At 30.9% G+C, this 19,984-nt stretch overlaps 1 protein-coding gene across 1 annotated transcript in view; it reads left to right on the forward strand.

Moving 5' to 3' along the window:
- Positions 1-13,308, forward strand: part of LOC107442966 (monocarboxylate transporter 10) — a 28,643-nt gene extending 15,335 nt beyond the window's left edge. The window contains exons 3-5 of the mRNA XM_016056676.4: positions 1,416-1,698; positions 5,864-6,245; positions 12,633-13,308. Of these exons, the coding sequence (XP_015912162.2) occupies positions 1,416-1,698; positions 5,864-6,245; positions 12,633-13,162 (1,195 nt within the window). The 3' untranslated portion in view covers positions 13,163-13,308. The remainder of the gene's footprint in view (positions 1-1,415; positions 1,699-5,863; positions 6,246-12,632) is intronic.
- The last annotated feature ends 6,676 nt before the right edge of the window (positions 13,309-19,984 follow it).

A 19,984-nucleotide genomic window follows, 5' to 3' on the forward strand; every position in this document is an offset into this window, starting at 1 on the left:
TGCATCGCAAACTTCGATTAGTCAAGTAAAATAAAATGATGATTCAGTGTAACAGTCGTGAAATTAACTAGGCAAATTTAGTTTATTAAAAATTATTTTATTGTATTTAAGCTTTTTTAAATAATTTTTTTTTTCATTCAGTTTCACTACATAAGTTATAAGGCATTTTATTTTTAATCTTGATAATATTGTAATTTTGATGAAAAATTTGTCTCATTTTCAGTTTAGAGAAATAAAGGACTTAATTGAGTATTTTTTAAATCCCTAAAAATTCACTTGAGTTTCTTTTTACATTTAAATCATTACTTATTTAAATTACTTATAGCAATACATCTTCTTACTTCTATTAAAAAAATTACTGTCCATAAAGTTTTAATTTTGTAAAATAAATAAATAAATAAATAAAATGAAATACACACGTTTAAAATCTTTTAAAATTTTTCAGCAATATTTCGTAGAGTTTTTAAAACTTAAAATGAAAGATTATTTAAAAATAAAAGATTATAAAAAAATAAAAAAAAAGATTATGAAAAATAAAAGATTTATTAATAGCAACTGAAAAACGAACATTCATACGCATAAGAGAGTAAATCAAAATTGTTTTCGGATTTTTAGAAATTAATTTAAACTTTGTCCAAAACTGTACTTTCGGATTTTTTTAGTTAAAATTTATATATATATATATATATATATATATACAGATATATACAGATATATAAAGTCAGATCTTTATTTAACGAAGTCACTAGATCCTGATAATAAGTTCGTTAAATAGAAAATCATCTTTTGAAATACTTAAACAACACAAAATATCTTAAACACTAGACATAATTAAAATAGCAATGGATACACCTTTATCTTGTAAACTAGTATCTACTATTTTTTTTATAAATCTTAACCTTAAAAGAAATCTGCATGGAAAGCAAGAATAGAGGAATCCAGTGTTACACTCTACATAATGTGAAAATGTATGTGCAGTGTTACATGCTACATACATTTTCAACTAAAAAAAGCTAAATTTACGTATAAAATTATAGCTGCATTTATTATAAAAGTAATTTTAAACATACATTGCGTTCTAACGTTTAATTACTATTGATAAAATCCGTTAATTTTGTCTGAGTTTTTCGTTTGAAATGCCAAAAAAGAAAGGAAAAGGGATTTTACTGTTTTCTCTAAAAGTTCAGCGGGTTCGAGAATCAATTCAATTTCCCCATAGAACGCTTTACCAAGTTTTAAATGTTTCGAAATATTTTGGGAAATAAGGAAAGTGGATCTCAAAGAAGAAAAGTTGGTTAAATAAAAAATTCCCTTCGCTATTTGGAAGTTATTTTACGAAAAAATTATATTACGAAAAATATCTCAAAATAGAGAAATTAAATGGTTAAACCGACTGTATATATTTATTATTTCAGATATATGGGGTGGCGACAGGGTCTTCAGGTTCTGGCTGGTTTACAAACCATCATCATCGTGACTGCCATATTTTTCCGACCGGCATCGTTGTACCATCCTCAGAGAAGAGCCATTCTACACGTGAAGAGTCTGCAGAGGAGATCGAAAGTGAAGGATAAGGCACCAGTGGTCGAAAGACATCGTTTGCTAGATTTCTCCGTCCTCAAGTCCAAAACTGTTCGAATTCTGATTCTCGGATCAGGAATCATCGCGTTCGGTATTGCATCACCTTTTGTCCTCATGGTAAGTAAAGAAAATTTCATTATACTCACTTCATTCATTTTTATTCAGGTAACCATACTTAAGGACTGGTCATTCAATTCTTAAGGACTGGCCAAAATGGTCACTATAAACCAAAGTCAATATTTTTGATGGTTTTCCATTGATGGATCAACATAATCTCAATCCAACATAATTCCATCATGAGCCGTTATTTCCAATTTATTTATTATCCATCATGAGCCAGAAATTTCCATCACAGTTTCTTAGAAATCAAATGGTTGGAATGATCATGAAAACCACCATCACACCAATGTAGGAATTCAGACTTATTTCTGTTGGGCCAACATTAAAAAACCAAATATTTTTGAGTGTATATTTCTGAGAACCAACAGGCATTGCCATTAAACCATCATGGAAATGTATAGGTGGAACCATTATGGATTGTTGATCCATGAGAATTAAACATTTCGAACATCATAGTCCTAAAGTAGCATTTTCCATCGTGGAATGATGGAAGTTTGCTGGCATATCACAATCCATGCATGCATAATTGTTGGATGACGATGACCATCAAATGATGTTGGACCATCATGAATCGCACTGAAACCGTCAAAATGTTTTGATGGAATCATCAAGAATTTTGACTTGAATAGAGGTGGTCACTTTAGAAAGTCTCTTCATTAAAAAATTTTGCTGAATACACATTATCTACACTCGGCAATGGAAAAAAGGATTACTTTCATAACTTTTGAACGATTCGTCGAGTTTCCATTCTGTGTGTAAAGGGAGTATTCTTAAGAAATCGCTTAAATTATATAACTGTAACTATAGCAGAATATGTTTATTTTGACGAAACGACGCACTTTTTCTGAAGAAACATATGGATTTTTTATTGTATACGATTTAGCATGCAAAAATAACCGGACAAATTTCATAAAATTCTGACGATTATTGGGGGTGGGGGGCTTACAATGGCAAATGAAAATTTAGCACAAAAAATGGAATGTCGCCAATTTTTGTTATGAAGGCTGTTTTTCAAAGGCTCGCCGCCATATGAAATGATGTCTTTCTTTCTTTTTTCTTTTTTTTTTTGCGAAATAATATGCTATAACTGCTGTGAGTTTGCAACTGTTACTCATGACTGTTAGGTCAAGTTTACCCCAACTAAAACCAGCGCTGTCTACGCTGATTTTGAAAATGGCACAAAACGTCAATAAGGAGAAAAAGAAAAGTCATAGTTTCGTGAAAATGAAATGCATTTGTGGTCTTAATTTTTTAATATTTAAAAACTTACAGGATTGCACAATGCTGCATTTCCTGGGCTCATTAAAATTTGCAAAAATTGAGAATAATGTAGTGATTTTGATAATTTTCATCATGGTAGAAAAATGCAGCCAAATTGGCAATTTTTAAAAAAATATTTAATAACTTTTAAATATAGTAAGTTATTTGTCTATTCTAAAGCCTAGAAGTTCTTCACTTCAAGATAATATAAATAGTTTAAAATCATCGCATATCTTCAAGTGTAAAGCACATAAACTATATGGCTTTTTTATTTTTCTCAAATTTAAGAAATAAATAATTTAATAATTAAATAAATTTAACAGAACTTGATATTTGCAATTTTTTTCTTGTCTTGAAAAAAATATGCTTTTAAAAAGAAAAATTAACTAAACATCCGATTAGAGTAAAGATATTAAAATTAACTTAAAAACTGTTTGTATAATTATAGCTTTTATCACATAAAACGACGAATTACGTATTATGTGATCACAGCGATCGATAGTTAATTCAGATATTAAATCGTAACTGTAACGGGATGCCTGAAAGTGACGTAGGGTGGGCATATCGATCCTAATGGGCTGTTGAAACGTGGCATTTGTTTACGTTTGCAACTGTCCTTCTCATTCTATTTCGAGTAAACCAAAAGTATCAGTTCTCCTTAGTGACACATTTTATATTCAAACACTAAGATTTCAGTTCTTACACTAAATATTTCTTACTTAACACGGACACGAAGCCATAGAGGACATAAACAAAATAATTATGCATCGTAGTTGCCAGGTACTCAAAACATAAATATATCTCAGTTACAATAAAATACATAAACAAATAATAAATCTAAGGTAAGTAAAATACGTAGATGATAAAAAATTATATTTCAACTAATTGGATGTGCGATACGCAGGGCCGGATTAACCTATAGGCACACTAGGCACGTGCCTAGAGCCTACGAAATTCAGGGGCCTACGAAAAACTAGGAAGAAAAAAATTTTTTGACAAAAATAATTTAGCTTTATAAACAACAAGTGTATTTTGCACAAAATTATGAAGCTACAAATAAAAATATAATATTTTTCGGTAATAAATTATTTTGCAAGTTCGATAAACAAATTTGTAAATTAAAATCCATATTAATAAAAATGTAAAAAAACTATGAAAGAAAATTTTAGCACATATTTTGAAAAGAAGGGAGGAGGCGAGGAAGGAGGGGAGGGCCCAAAAACGGCTATGCCTAGGGCCTACGAAAGGTATAATCCGGCTCTGGCGATACGGCACTAAATTTAATTAACTTCACGTTAATTAACATTCTAAGTTATGTGGAGAAACTTAGCTTAATAAAGAGTAGCTTGAATATATCCACCCCGCTAGAGGGCGTATTCAAACACTGCGATTGCGAATAGTAAGAGAAATCGCTAAATTTTATACTATGAATGAACAACATTTACTTATCAAGATTTCCCTCCTCGAACCAAATTAGTTTTGAAAGTCCTCTCGCTCTTAAGCCACGAACCATTTTTTCCCCCAGACTCCTCCGCCAATAATTGCATAAAACTATGTTCTACCGTGGATTCAATGATTAAATGATGAATCACGAATTCAATGATAGCACAATTTTACTGATGTCCATTTACTAAACCGCATAGACTCCACCTTTACTAATTTCAAACAAAATTTCAACCTAAATGTAGCAACTAATTTGGGTCGAAAGGAATGTTATTTACTTAATATTACTATTTATTTAACAGTTATAAATATTACCTTATACTAATCCTCACAACTTTTCTGAAAATGGAGAGGTTTTGCATAAAGTTCTAGTTTCCCCTAAGTCTAATTTTTGAAATTCTCAGCGCATGCGCAAAAATTTCCCGACACATCACAGTGTTCCTAAGCGGTAGAAAATCAAATAAACGTTACGGTTAACGTTAGACAAACACTATGAAAAAGCTCTCTAATGTCACTAATTTTACGTAATTGGGTACTTGCACTTCAAGAAGAAGAAGACTTCCCATACCCACACATATGACGTCCGCGCCAGCTATGATCTTTATCAGCAAAATGGCTTATTAAAGTTCCTCTACATGAGTTAGAATGTTAATTAGAATATAATTCTTTCTCGTCTACGTCTCACGCTTAACTCAGATTTATTATTTGATTATGCATTTTATTGTAACCTTTTTGATTTGTGCAACTTTGATGAATAATTAGTTTGTTCATGTTCCACGTGGCTTCATGCCCGTCTTTGGGTTAAGTCTCTATGTAAATATGCGGTGAAAGATCTTTGAGAAATAATCTTCACAAAAGAATTTAGAATGTGCCACAGAATGGATACTTGACGGGCTTGTCTTACTCGAAATAGAATGGAAGGAACAGTTGCTAACGTAAACAAATACCACGTTTCAACAACCCATCAGGATCGTGATACCCACACTACATCACTTGCAGGTATCCCGTTACGCATTTGAAAATTAAAGCGACTGTCAAAATTAATTAATAATACCGTTACGGATTACACTTTTAATATTTGTCTAATTGATTATGGTTGCTACACAAATTTTAAATATATGAATTTAAGCTTGTACAAACTATATAATATTATTTATCAATCAGGTTCTGATGTTTTCACACCCACTAATGTTTCGGCAGTTCCTTTTCTTAAATATTAATAATCGACCCCTAATGTGTTGACTTTACTCTTAACTAAAAATATCTGTGATAGCGGAGGAGATTGTAGAATACCTCTTACATAGATCCGAAATTTAACAATTGTGATTATTTGAAACTAAGCAAAGAGTTAATATCCATTATTTTAATAGTGTAAATGTAAACTAATTTTATTATCAATGTAACATAAAAAAAATGCGGAGTTAACCTGTTAATTGCCTATTTCTCTTCTTTTTTTTAGATAGAAGAAATGAAGAATGATGAACTAGATTTGAAAAGCATGTACTATCTGCAATTATATTTAGGTGTTGCAATAAGCTTAGGAACGGCAGCATTTGGCATTATAGTGATAAAAAATAGTGATCAGTGCAATATTGCCAGGCAGTATTTATGCCAAGCATCAGCTTTTGCGATCAGTGGCTGGCTTGTTGCTTATCCAACATTGAGCAACTTTTACGGATACCTTTTATTTGTGTGGATCTATGGGATTTTTTACGGAGGATACATTTATTCTTTAAAACTATGCGTTTTCGAGAAAGTTAGAGCCAGAAATTATGCCAATACTTGGGGATTTCTTATTGGTTACCAAGCATTACCAAGCTCTTTAGGATTGCCAGTAATATGTAAGTTTTCAAAAGCATATTCATTGTTGTATAATAGCAACTTAAGCTTTCATATTTGTATAGGATGCATGTGACTTTTATAAAATTAATTTTTTCGAAAGTGGTAAATGGCAAAATTCTCAGCCGTTTCTGTCTTAACACCGTATATGCACGTGGAATAAAATTAACTACGTATAGATAAAGGACGGTTCTTTTTTTTTTTTTTTTTTTTTTTTTTTTTTTTTTTTTTTTTTTGAAGAGAAAGAAAATTGTATCATTAGTGTTTCATTACTAAGGATTTATTCTGCAGGTACCGGGTAATTCATTTTAAATTACAGGGTAATTTAAAATGAATATAGCGATTACAAACAGCTTTAACTATTTAATGAAAAAAAATTTATCCATAAGATTAACATAGAATGTTGGTGGGACTTCTTTACGTACGTTTCTTTACGTAAGGTGCAGTGAAACGGAATTCTGCGCATGCGCGAGTTCATGAGTGAAAGTGAGTCTCGTCAGGGAAGAGAATAGAAGGGCTGGTTCACTCCTTTGAAGTAACTCTCGCCGCGCCAATCCTCCGATTTTCTCTAGTGACGTCACTTTGGCGCAAAGCTCGCACTTTTACTTCAAGAACGGAGCGTTCAGCCTTACTAGCTCTAACTAATATTGGATCATTTCTTTTTGCGAGATATTCTAAGACATTTGTTATTTTCTATAATGACTTTCCTCAGTTTTTGCAGTGAATTTACAAGAATTTAAAACTATTATCGAAATGCCAGTTTGCGCGATTGCAACTTGCAAAAATTCTGATATAAAAACAAAAGGAAAAAGTATAATTTTTCGCGTGTTCCCTAAAATAAATGAACAACTATGTAAAGAATGGATTCCGAAATGACACAGTTAATGTAAAACAGCAATACGTTTATTCTGTCGTTAAGAACTTTTATAAAAATTCACTATCTAAATAGAAACCGCCTCGTTACTTCAAAAAGAAAGGCAGGTGAAAAGAATTAAAAAATGGATAAAGTCAAAGAAAATTAAAATGTAAATAAAAAGTATAAATTAAATATATAGTATATAGTTGAAATTCTCCTAATTTCATAACATATTTTTTAATGTAGTTATTCTAAATATTTATGATTTTTTTAAAAAATTATATTCTCCTCAATTTAAATCTCTATAAATTATATCATCGTAAATTTAAATATCTATAAGCAATTGTAAAATTTCTAATGTCATTATGAGCCTAAATTATTATTTTGTTTCAGCAATTAGTGTTTAAGGTTGATGTTTCCTAATGATTAAGTATGAAAAAATTGCTATTAACGACATATTTAAAAATCAGGGATTCTAAATTTAACTCAACTTATCGTTATAAAAGAATATGTAGATAAAAAAAGTGTCGATATATGTTTTCATTTACTTAATAATTAAAGATAAAACTGAACTTTTTAAAATAAAGTATTTATAGTGTCATTTTCGCCAACTAGCAAAATATTTTTATAAGTTTAAAATGGTATTTTTTTTTAATATAATGACCAAGAAAGTTTTTTNTGTGTTAATTACGTAAAGTTTGAAGGCTAATAACCAGAAAAAGTCTAACTTATTTTTACAAAGAGAAAGATGCAAAGTTATCATATCTTTGCTTGCGATCTCCGAGATCTGTGGACACAGTGACGTCATGAGGAGGGAAATCGTAGCTTCCGCTCTAAGAGCGGAGTGAACTAGCCCTTCTATTCTCTTTAGCCCTGGAGTCTCGTGCAGAAAGTATTCTGCGTGTTAGAATTTAACAATAGTCATTCTGTTATCAAAGCGGAGAGAAGCATTATAATCAATAACCTCTAAATGGGACCATTTCACCCCCATCTAGAACATAACTCATTTTATGTGTTTGAGTTATGCGGTGATGGGAATGTATTATGTAAACTTTTTAAAAACATGAGATACATTTTATAACAAAAATTTATATATCAGTACAATAATTTTGAGGAATCACTAGTCACCTTCTAAGTAGTAACACATCGTAGTTAATACGAACGTCTTAATATTGCAAAATGAATGCTAAGAACAAAGCAATACAACAACTTCCCAAAACAGGAGTCACTTTCTTTTTTTTTTCTTTTTTAAAAAAACGATAATGATTGAACTATTACATTTTTTGTTAAAAACTAAGGGTAGTAGCTAATAATAGAAATTATCCACTTTGTTATGGGACAAATGTTTACCTTCTTTTTTTTTTGTCAGGCAGTTTTTTTTCCTCACTTCTGCTTTTCCACCACTTAGATAAAAAAAAAAGCATCAGTGTTAGCAAAGTGAACACAGTTTAAGAGCCTTACACTTGAAGCGAAGCAATAATTAAAAACTATATATGCCATTTTCCGTGAAGAATTAGAAAGGACAAATAACTTTAAGAAACCACTAATTTGGAGACATATTTCCACATACATGAAAATTATAAAAATAAATGCCTTATTCTCATTATTTGAACATCTTTATGGGCCTAGAAGATAATGACAGAGCATTAGAGTAAGTTTTTAAACATTAAGGAATTAAAACAAAAACATTTTTTATTTTCTCACAACTGTGACTTTCCTGTATACTGACATTTTGCGTTATTTTCAGAATAAACAAAGATGTGGCGCTGGCTAAAAATAGGCTGAACTTGATCTAAAAGTCATGAGCAACTGTTGTAAACTCAAAGCATTTAGGAAAATAGCATAGTATTTGTAAAAAAAATAATTTCATTTACCTTCTAAGTTTCAAATGTCCCGTAACCTTTTTTTTTTATGTACAGGGCGAAAACTAAGAAAGCGGACCCCCCTGAATTACTTTTGATGTCATGATCGGATCTTCACGATGTAGGACTCAATCTTAAAGGTTCGAAGGGGTGACCTCAAATATGCTAATGAATGAGTGCAGACGATATTTTAAGTCACAAAATCAGATATAAAACGTATTTTCTCAGGAGTTTTTCAAAAAAAAATCATATTTTGCAGTAGAGCATTAAAGGGTATGGGAAAAAAATACAGTTTGAAGCTATAAATTGTAATTTTGAAATATATTTGCTGCTTTGCTGAGAATAATTATTTAGTAACATTAACTTTTTCAAAAGCAATTGTATTCTCTAAAAAAGAAATAAAATCTTCAATTTAGAGAAGGTTCTTCACTGATGAAATTAATATATTAATAATTATAATTTTTTTTGTATATTTTTATGTTCCCAAACAATGCTATAGATCTCGAATCTCCTAATCTTCGCCAAAGATTTTCTTTTTATATTTATAGTGGGAACAAAAATGTATTCTTTAGTGTATTTATCTTGGTCTGACAAAGTTAATTTATAGTAATTTTAACCATTACATACAAAATTTCAAACAAGACTGCGGACCATTTTTTTTTGTCCTCTGTTTCGTCACGAATCTGCAATCAGTGTTTCTTTACAAGCTGCAGTTTTTATGCAATTTATAAATATTTTCCTAAAATTCAAATATTTTTTAAAATTCACTCAAGTGAATACTAAGTGTCCCCACTTCTTTGCTACGTAGGGAGTGGTATTGAAATGTTATAATATATTTCAATTTATGATGCGATGCATTAAGGTCTTATGCTATAAGTGTTATTTTCAAAGGAGTAGTGTATATATGTAACAAGTGTATATGCAAGCATATAAACTTACACGTTCTTTATAAACTTATATATTTAGATAAAAAATAAGCTAAAATAAGAATATAATTAAAAAAAAAAAAAAAAAAAAAAAAAANATAATTAAAAAAAAAAAAAAAACTATGTGACTAAGTTAGTTGAGATTCCCACACCTGATTAGGTAAGAAGAAGTACTTTCATAAGTGCAACGAATGCAATTATCTAAATGTCCTAACCATCTTTTCTAAGAAATAATATGTGAGTTAAAATCCTGCTTTTAGTTGTGAATTTAATTTTTATATTGCTACTGCTTACCATTACGAAGAATCTTAATCAGAAAACGTCAAAAATAGCGGCTTTAGCAGTTAGTTCTCAAAAATGAAAACACAAACACTTTCCGTTTTTTTCTTTTTCTTTCTTTCAAAAAGTGGAGTAAAATTTGCGCTTTCACCAGCATTTAAGGATGTTATAATTTAGAGAACACTCTGATATGTTTATTTTGTTGCTTGATTCACTGTTCATTGGAAATTTCATTGTAAAGGAATCGATTAAATGATTTCAAGGTTGAAACCAGATTTTTCCCCATTTTCTGAACACAGAGGATGACAGTTGATAATGACTAAAATGCTTTGTGATTAGAAGAATTAATTAAATAAATAGAAACTGTAAAATACATTCAAAAACTTTATTCGCTTCAAAAATATACAAATTGAAAATAACAGTCGACAAATTTCAAGCACTCACAAACACATTTTCAAGACGCTAATGAGAAACAAAAGTGATTTGAAATGTAAAACGTAAAGTTGCCAACGAGAAGTGGAAAAATAGATTTAAGGAGTGTGATAAATATGTCTGTTATCAAGAATACAAGAAATCATCAATTGCTGCACATTGTTGGAATCTTGGGCATAAATTCATTTTTGATGATGCCAAAATTATCAACTCATCTTGATGCCTTAGACACTAGTTTTATTCATAAAACTGCCGATTCTATTGTTAATGACATGATTTCCTCGCCACCTCTCCATAGCACGCGGAAATGCCTTTTACCTTAATTTTTCCATTTCGGCCACTATTGTTTTTCTTGTTCTGTTTTTAATCTTTTTCTCTCTCCTAGATATTGAGGTTTTTTTAGGTTTGTTTCTCGCTTTTACTGATTTCTTTTCGTTGCAAACTTTGCATTTTATGTTTCAAATATCTTTCGTAGTTGTTTCTAATGAAATTTGCTAATACCAGCAAGCCTGCTTGCTGAGACCAAGTGAATTTAAGGCAGAGGGTACGCTCTAGTTTTTCTCCGGCGCCATCTATGGCGGAGAAAACGACTTACGTTACCTATGACAAACACGTTGCAGCCCGTTTTAAAGGGCTGACCCATTCATACATTCATTCCTCCACAGATTGTAATTTTGACCTAACCCAGAGAACGATCAATCTCCAATTCTGTATCCCCAGAAGTATTGGTTTGTTATGATAACATGGAAGACTTTGTGACCCGACAGATTTAATGTGCACCAGTCACCATTTATAAATAAGTTGTAGTAAACTTTTAAAATGTGTACATTAAAAACAGAATATAAAGATTTAGTCTTGTCTTTATTTATCGTTCTCAAGCTTCCAATTCGTTGAAATCTCTTAATCCCTATCCCTCATTTAAACCGTTCGCAATATCAACGTTTTAATTTATTAGCAAATGAGAGAGTTTTGAGATTACTCGTCGACTGTTTGTTGCGAAATATACTTCCACAAACGTTCTACCACTCCGAAAACCTCCTAGAAGCTCACTGTTGAAGTAAATAAGAGGAATGGAGAGATTAGGATAATCTAAAACTAGTTTGTTGAGAGATAAAGCTTGGCGGTGAGAATGTATAGTTTGTCTATGGTAAGAACTCTCCCAGCCACAATGTCTGAGGCCGTCTGCTGCTATGGAAACAAGAATGGTACATTTTAGGGAGGGTAGCTCCTTTTCACTCTAAGACAATAGAACGAAGAAAAAAATTACTTTTCTCTCGCCAACCTGAGTCAAAACTTGTCCTAAACAGTGACACCCCTACTTCAAATAGTCATACCTCAGTCATCGCCACTGGTCCAAACGAATAGATAAGGGAATTATTACTTTAGACAAACTATATTCTGGTCTCACTGGTCAAAAGACAGGGTTTTGTTGATTTTAATTTCGTTTTGCTTTTACGCACCTCAGTAATGATGCATCATGGTTTAGGCGCAGATTTTTCTCACTTAAATAATAATTTATGTACCCCTTAATATGTAAAGTTATATTCACGTTCTTTTTTTATAGAGATAACGGATCTAACTTTATATCTCTCCACTACGTTTAAAACAAAAAGTAACAATTTCTATTTACTATTTAAACTGGTGTTCTTTCTAATTAAATTTGCAATCTTAAATGAATAAAACGCAAAAGAATCCGAATTTTATTTGCGCACTTAAGTAACAATAGATTTTTTTTTTAAGATTTAAAATGGTATTCCTTTTTACTGTCAGTTGTTATCTTAAATTAACGAAATTCAAAAGAGCTGCCAATTTATTTGTACACTTAGATAACAAGATATTTTTTTTAAAAGGTTTAAAATGGCATTCTTTTTTAAAATCAGTTGTTATTTCAAATTAATGAAACACTAAAGAACTATCAAATCATTAGTACACTTAAGTAAGAATATATTTTTTAACGGGTTTAAACAAATGTTTCTTAACAAAGTCACATGCTATCTTGTAAAATACAAAAGAATTGTCAATTTGTTGTTTCAGATTACATAAATGAGGAATTAGGATTAAAGCGAGGCTATTATGTGGCTGCCATCTTCGTCTTTATTGGCAGTATGTCTTTGTTCCTGATTGACATCTACAAAAAGAAGCAAAAGAAAAAGAAAGAGGCAGCTTTGAACGCTGAAAATCTTCTTCAAAAAGTTATAAACCAAAGAAAGCTTTCCCAAGAAACCATTCATAGCTTAGCCCCTCCGATCCATTACGGGGATTTGAGAAAAGCACAAGAGCTGACGTGTATTTCTGAGGAAATACTGGTGGATAATTTTATGGAAGACTATATAGAAGACTGCATCACATCCTGCAATAAAGAAGAAAAATTCTTGATGTTAAGTGAGTTTGAAAACAACGTCATTAATTCCGATGAGCGTGGCTTCCAATCGCAGCTAGAATCTTCGGACTCAGATGCACTGTTTTATTGTGAAAAGTATCCTCCACCGTTTCTGTTACCTCGTAATCCGGTCAAAGCTGTGGATAACATCGAAGTTATAGAGGAAGTAACTTCGTCTGTGTAATTTGTACTTGATGTTAGAACTTCAGTCAGTTCGAAAACGTCATCAGAACGGGTGGCTTACAATCGCAGCTTGAAACTTCGAACACAGATGCTCTATTTTATTATGAAAAGTATCGCCAACCATTTTTATTACCACGTGATCTGTTTAAATCTCTGGATAACTTTCAAGTTACAGAGGAAATAACTTCGCCTGAGTAAAATATACTTTACCAAGGAAAAAAAATTGACTCTATAAATATTAAAAGACGACATTTATGCAGAAAGATGTAAAATCAACGTTTTTTGAACAAATAAATAAAAACAGAAAGCATTAGTAAAGTGTATTTATCAATGAAAATTGTATCCTTATTATCCTTCAAAATTTTTTGGTTCAGTCTTTTCTTTTTCCCACCCTGTTCTGCTTTTAACCTTCTCGCATCTTGAGAATAAGCGCCATGGTCGGGCTCTCGTCACACACTTTCCACTTTATAATAATAATAAAGTTTTTTATAAGCATCTTTTTCAGTGACAGTTTCTTAGCGTTATTCGTGTTTTGTTTTGGTATACGTACGAGGGGTGTAAACAAATTAGTAGCAACGTTAGCATACATAGTAGAGTTGGGCAAAAATGTAATCGATGACATTTTCGATTACAGTAATCAATTACTCGTCATCACGATTACAACGTTTCATAATTTTCTGTAAATAAGCTGTAATCCTGATTACAACAATCAATTACAATCAACCACTTGTAGTCTTGATTACAATTCACCATAAGTTTGATCACAACTGCAATCATGATTCCAAGTAATTGTTATTTCAAGTAATCACTACAAAAACAATTACGGGTCATTACTATTACAGGTAACCAAAATATATGATTAAATGAGATCAGGATTTTTTAAAATCAAAATACACGATTACAAGTAATTACGATTTGTGATTCCAATATACACAGTACCGGTCACAAGTTTAGGCTCACTTGTATTTATTTCAAAAATAGCTTAATGTTTCCGACTTAAACATATAATTTATCAAACATAAACTTCTCGAAACACTGTTTCCATATAAAACTGTTCATTACTTTTTCATTTTGTATCAATTCTGTAGTTGATTACGAAATGAGCGAAAGTGCATGTGTAAAATACCCATTCCAAAAAAATAAATAAATAATAATAATAATAATTTATTTCTTTAAAAATAGTTCATTAATTTTTAGTTTATAAGCAATTAACTTTTCATCTTCTTTTGTAAGGTTCATTACAAGTTAAGTTCATGTACATAACACGTTTAAAATATTGTATATAATAGCCTTAATTTGCCAGAATAACTGGTACATTTTAAAAACAAAAGTTAAAATTTTTTTATACAATTTGTTACAGAAATATGGGTCAAAAATCAGAAAAAAGTGTCGAAACACTCGCAATTATGATTGTACTTCATGGAGAAGGCTATTCAAGTCTACAAATTGCCTCTAAAACTAATTTTTCCCAGACCACTGTTGTCAGAAATTTGCAAAGGAAGAAAGAAACTGACCAAAATAAGAGCCTCGAACGATCAGGGAGGCCTAGAATAACGTCCAAACGTGGGGATAAATTTATTTGCATTCAAAGCAAGTTGCAGCGGACTCGAACAGCACCAGAAATCCTCGAGGAATTAAATACTAGGCAGAAAACTGGGTCAGTAATTACTACTGTACTACAACGTCGACTTCGGGTTGTGTAGCTGCTAGAAAACCTCTTTTAAAAAACAAAGCATAGTTAAACGTTTGCAACGGGCTAAAAAACATGTCTGGTCTTGAGAACAGTGGTCACATGTTTTGTTTACCGACGAGTCAAAATTTGAGTAGTATGGAAGCAAACGAATACAGAATATTCGTAGTTTAGTTGGTCAACGTGTGACAAATCAATGTTAACTACCAACTATGAAGCAGAGTTGGCCAAAAATGTAATCGATTACATTTCTTGATTACAGTAATTAATTACTTTTAATCATGATTAAAATTTTCAAAAATTTTGATTACAGCTGCAATCATGATTACAATATTAATTACAGTAATCAATTACTTGTAATCATGATTACAGCTGTAATCATGATTACATAGTCGATTACAGTAATCAATTACTTGGAATCATGATTACAACGAGTTCGGGACCTATCAACAAAAATATTTCAGAAAATCAGCTCCATGCAATTACTGTGGAGTGAGACAGGACATTAAACACTTAATTAAGCACTGTCCAAGATTCCGGGCACTTCGTGGAACCCACATGAATAACTGCGAAGAGGAACACCAATTCTTTGCCATATTGACCTGCAGGAAAATTGTGACTCAAATTATTAAACAAACCTTCGAGGACATTTTAGCCCCAGATAAACTGACCCCAGTCATGAACCAACAATAGAGCATGTCATCGTAAATTTTTTAACTAATCAACTTTTAGCCTTACATTTTGAAATTTCAACTACTTTTGATTTTAGACTTCATCGACTTCTAGTCAGACTTTTACTTTTAGACATTTACTCTTAGGACTTTTAGCTTTCATTGATTTTAGTTTTGAGATTTTTTGTCTCTTGTTTCCTTATTTAATTCTCGATATTTACACCGGCGCTATTGGATTTCATTGCCTTTAAAACATGTTTTTAATTGTCAAGTATTATAGTTAATCCACTTTTAACTGATCACCATCACTGTCATTTGGCAAAATTTTACTGTAATTTCAGTTTTTAGAGAAATTTTTATTGTAATAATTTTATTTTTATCTCCGTATACCCCCCTGGGGTGGGTCGGAGTTCAACCTATCTTATNTTTCCTTGGTCTTCTTGCCTTACGTCCAACTTCTAGAAGCCTTTTTCGTACAGTTGAAGTACTCACATCAACACCACAATCCAATAAATCCCTTCGGAGGTCTGTGCTCGTCTTTCTTGGATTAATTTTACTATTTCTTATTAGACTTTTATCAGTTCTTGGAGTAGTTTTCCGTTTGCGTCCACATTTTCCTTTTCTTTTTGGAGAGGATGAGCCGGAATTTTAAAATGTTCTAAGAATTCTGGAAACACTAGATTTCCCTACGCCAACTGCTGTAGCGATGTCTCTTACAGTCATAGAAGTGTGTTCATTAAGAGCAAAAATTTTGAGCGCTTCCTCGGACTAATATCAATCTTTTATAAGCACATAAATTGTGTTAGACTATACTCAAAATTATAACCACCAGTTTCCACACTGAAATGCTCACAACTGAACTACAAATACACTAAAACCAGTCAGATGAGTAAATTATAGTGAAGGTCTATCCGTCACCGCAGCTCAAGGCAGATATAACTGATTTGACGCGGTTCGGGACATCACTGGCAATCCCATACCAACTCGAATGAGAAAACCTTGCTTGTCCCAATTAATTCGAACACTATAGTATATGTATTATAATGTCTCATACATTGGGCGTGTATGTCAAATTAATTAGCCATCAAGGATATGAGTTTACACGGACCGAGAGAGATACAAAACTTAGTTTGCTCTTTATCATCTTATGCAATTTAGTAAAACTGAGGTTAATATGATTATTTACGTTACTTTAACTTACTCCAGCGTAACATTATTGTCGTCCTTATGTTGATTTATGTTTAAAAAACTTTATGTCAGTTCGTCTTTTATACTTTTTTCTAATGCATATGAAACTCAATCTCTTATTGTTTTGGAAAGCAAACGATAATCTTATTTTAAATTCCTAAACATAATTTCCATATCAAAAATTAAACGTTTCTTTTGCCATCTAAAAATTTATATGAACAATGCAACACGTTTCAAAAAAATAAATTTGTAGCCTCAAACATTTTATGAAAATACATAAAAATTATTTTTTCTTCAAATAATTTGAACAATTTTAAGCTGACAACTGAATTTATATATCGTTTGATTTTGTCATTTAATTGTTTGAGTTATCAGCTTTACACTTAACTTACACGAATTTTATTTATTGCACTGTACATATATTTAGACATACATACATTGTACTAGTGTTCAATATATCTATGTATATTTATTGTATGTATACATACATACAATGTATGTACATATGTATAAATGTAATGTATGTATGTACAATGTATATACATACACGCATACATTATGCATGCATATATTGTACATATGGATGTACATACATTCATAGGACATAAATGCATTGTACGTATTACATACATTGGACAAACATAAATGTAAACTTGTACAAAAGTTTTAAGTACAATATATGCATGTCAAATACATACAATATAAGCATGTCAAATGTAAATATGTTGAAAAGTGCGCAACCACCCGGAATAACTTTTGATCCTAATGATTGGATTTTCCCGCTCTAGGACTCAATCTTAATGGCTCGAGGGTGATCTCGAATATGGTCATTAATAAGTGCAGATGATATTTTAAGTTACGAAATCAAACTTAATTTCTCTAAATAAATGCACCTTTTTTTCGGCGGATTCAGATTTCTGAACCTCAAAATATAGGGGGTAGCCACAATTTAAGAAATATGGTCCCCATAGTTTGGTCAGGAGAATGATCCAAATTTTGGAACCCTTAATGTTAATTTTACTTTTTGCGTATTACGCCAAATCCCGAGAATTTTTCTAACGAATTGAAAAAATTTTTGCACACAATTATAAAACTCGTTTGCCCAAAAATAATTCTATACAAAAAATTAATTTTAATAAATATTTATTTTTATTATTCTTTATTATTTTATTTAATAACAGTCGAAAAAATTTTGAATTGTAAGGTATATAGTTATTTACATCATTTTAAAGCATTTAATTTTATATGACAAAATATAAATTTTGGGAGAAATCGGTTGAATAGTTTCTGAGTATAGAATTATCCTTTTTGTACATGTAATGGAAATGTGGGAAATATGAATCGTTTCATACATTGACGAACAGACGGCTAGTTTAGGTATAACAAGACATGCTATAGAATGTTGGCTTTCAAACTTTACTCATACGTAGGAAGAACTGTTAGAGGGATAGAGCGCTCACCTTCCATTGAGGTGACCGTGGGAGGGTTTCGAGGTTTTTCTCTCCTTCTAAAGCAAATACGGGTTAGCTCCATCAAAAAGTTCTCCACGAAGTCAAATTTTCTGCCGATACTTGATCGAGGAGTTACCTTGTCTTCTGTATTGGGTTCAAAACTACGAGGAATCAATGGACAGTTACAGGGAGTCGAACATTGGTAGTCATAAATTCGAAATTAGGTCGGCTGATCAACAACGGTTACGTATAACTTAAAAATGCTTTAATTAATCTTTTTATGTTATTCTTAATTTATTATTCAAAACGGAACACACTTTCACATCCTGTCGTCTATTAATCTATTTTTGGTTCGAGATCTAATAAAATAGAGGGAAATGCTACTTTCCCTAGGATATAAAATCCTTCCAACATATCTCTCACACACACAAATAGAAAATTACTCCATAGCTTTTATTTATCAATAAACAGTAATATCATACGTATAGGACTGATTTTTTATCAGCAAAACAATGAATATTTTATAATTAAGGTCTTATTTTACTTCGTTTAAAATAAATATATCTTGTATTAAATATTTTTCCACCTCTTCCTCAGAGTAGAAACGGCCTTATGTAGAAAATAGATTTTTTTTTTTTTCAAATTGGAAAAAATATAGGCGTGGCGTGAAACAAATTTTTAAGAGGGCAAGCAGTTTTTTTTCTTCTCCTTCCTTCATTAACTTATTTATTTATTATTCAGAATATCAATATTAAAACTCTAAAAGAAATATACAGAGAAAATTTTATAAATTTCTTTAATTTTAAAAGTAATTTTATGCATTTAACAGAGGGCATAATAACTTTTATATTGACATTACTAAAAACTTTCGTAAGGATGCCTGTCATGTATTCAAGACAAGGGTATATTGTGAAAAGATGGCTAATCTGAATTTGGATGTTTTATTTTCTAAAAATTAAGAAAAAACCATGGTAAAAATTCTTATGTATAACCACTTTCTGTCAAAGTTAAGATTTACAGTACAGGGCGAAAAAAAATAAATAAAATCGGACCACCCTGAATTATTTTTAATCTAATTATCAGGATCTAATGATCAATCAGTGAAATAGGGTCCCCATAGTTTTATCAAGAGAACGATCTGAAGTTTGGATCACTTCATGTTAATTTTACTTGTTTAGGTACAATGCATACTAGAATGTGAAGATCGGATCTTAGGATCAAAAATTACTCAAGGTAGTCCGTTATTTTCCCCTCACCTTAAGGATCATAACATAAAAATTCAATTTTTCTCGATTTCAACGTATACTTTTAAATAAGTATAAATTTTTTGTTGATATATTAGTTATTTTAGCTTTTTATTCTCAGATTTTTTTATATTTACTCTTTTAAGCAAATATTAGGAAATTGTTCTTATAAGAATTTAATTGTGGAACATATAGTTGTAATGTAATAGTATAAAATCTAAAACAATCACAAAATATATCTTTAAGAGAGAAGCATAAATAATTGTAATGAGTGGTCGCTATACCCATGTAAAGAATTTTTTACAGATTTAGTTCGTTTTTAACTGTTATCCGGATAATTATGAGAAAATCAAATCCATCATAGTGTACTTTATTTAACAGCGTTATTCCTAGATATGAGATTCGCTTATATTCTAAAAGAATAGCATTTTCCCTACGTGCAATAATATACAATGCATTTAGTGCAAGTCCAGTGCTAAGTTTTTAAAAGTTATTTACTAATCAAATAAAATAATATAAAACACATTCTATTGAAAGCTTTGAAGCAATGAATATCTTGTCTGAAATGAAACGAAAAAT

The sequence above is a fragment of the Parasteatoda tepidariorum genome, chromosome 3 (assembly GCF_043381705.1).
Source record: "Parasteatoda tepidariorum isolate YZ-2023 chromosome 3, CAS_Ptep_4.0, whole genome shotgun sequence".
NCBI lineage: Eukaryota > Metazoa > Arthropoda > Arachnida > Araneae > Theridiidae > Parasteatoda > Parasteatoda tepidariorum.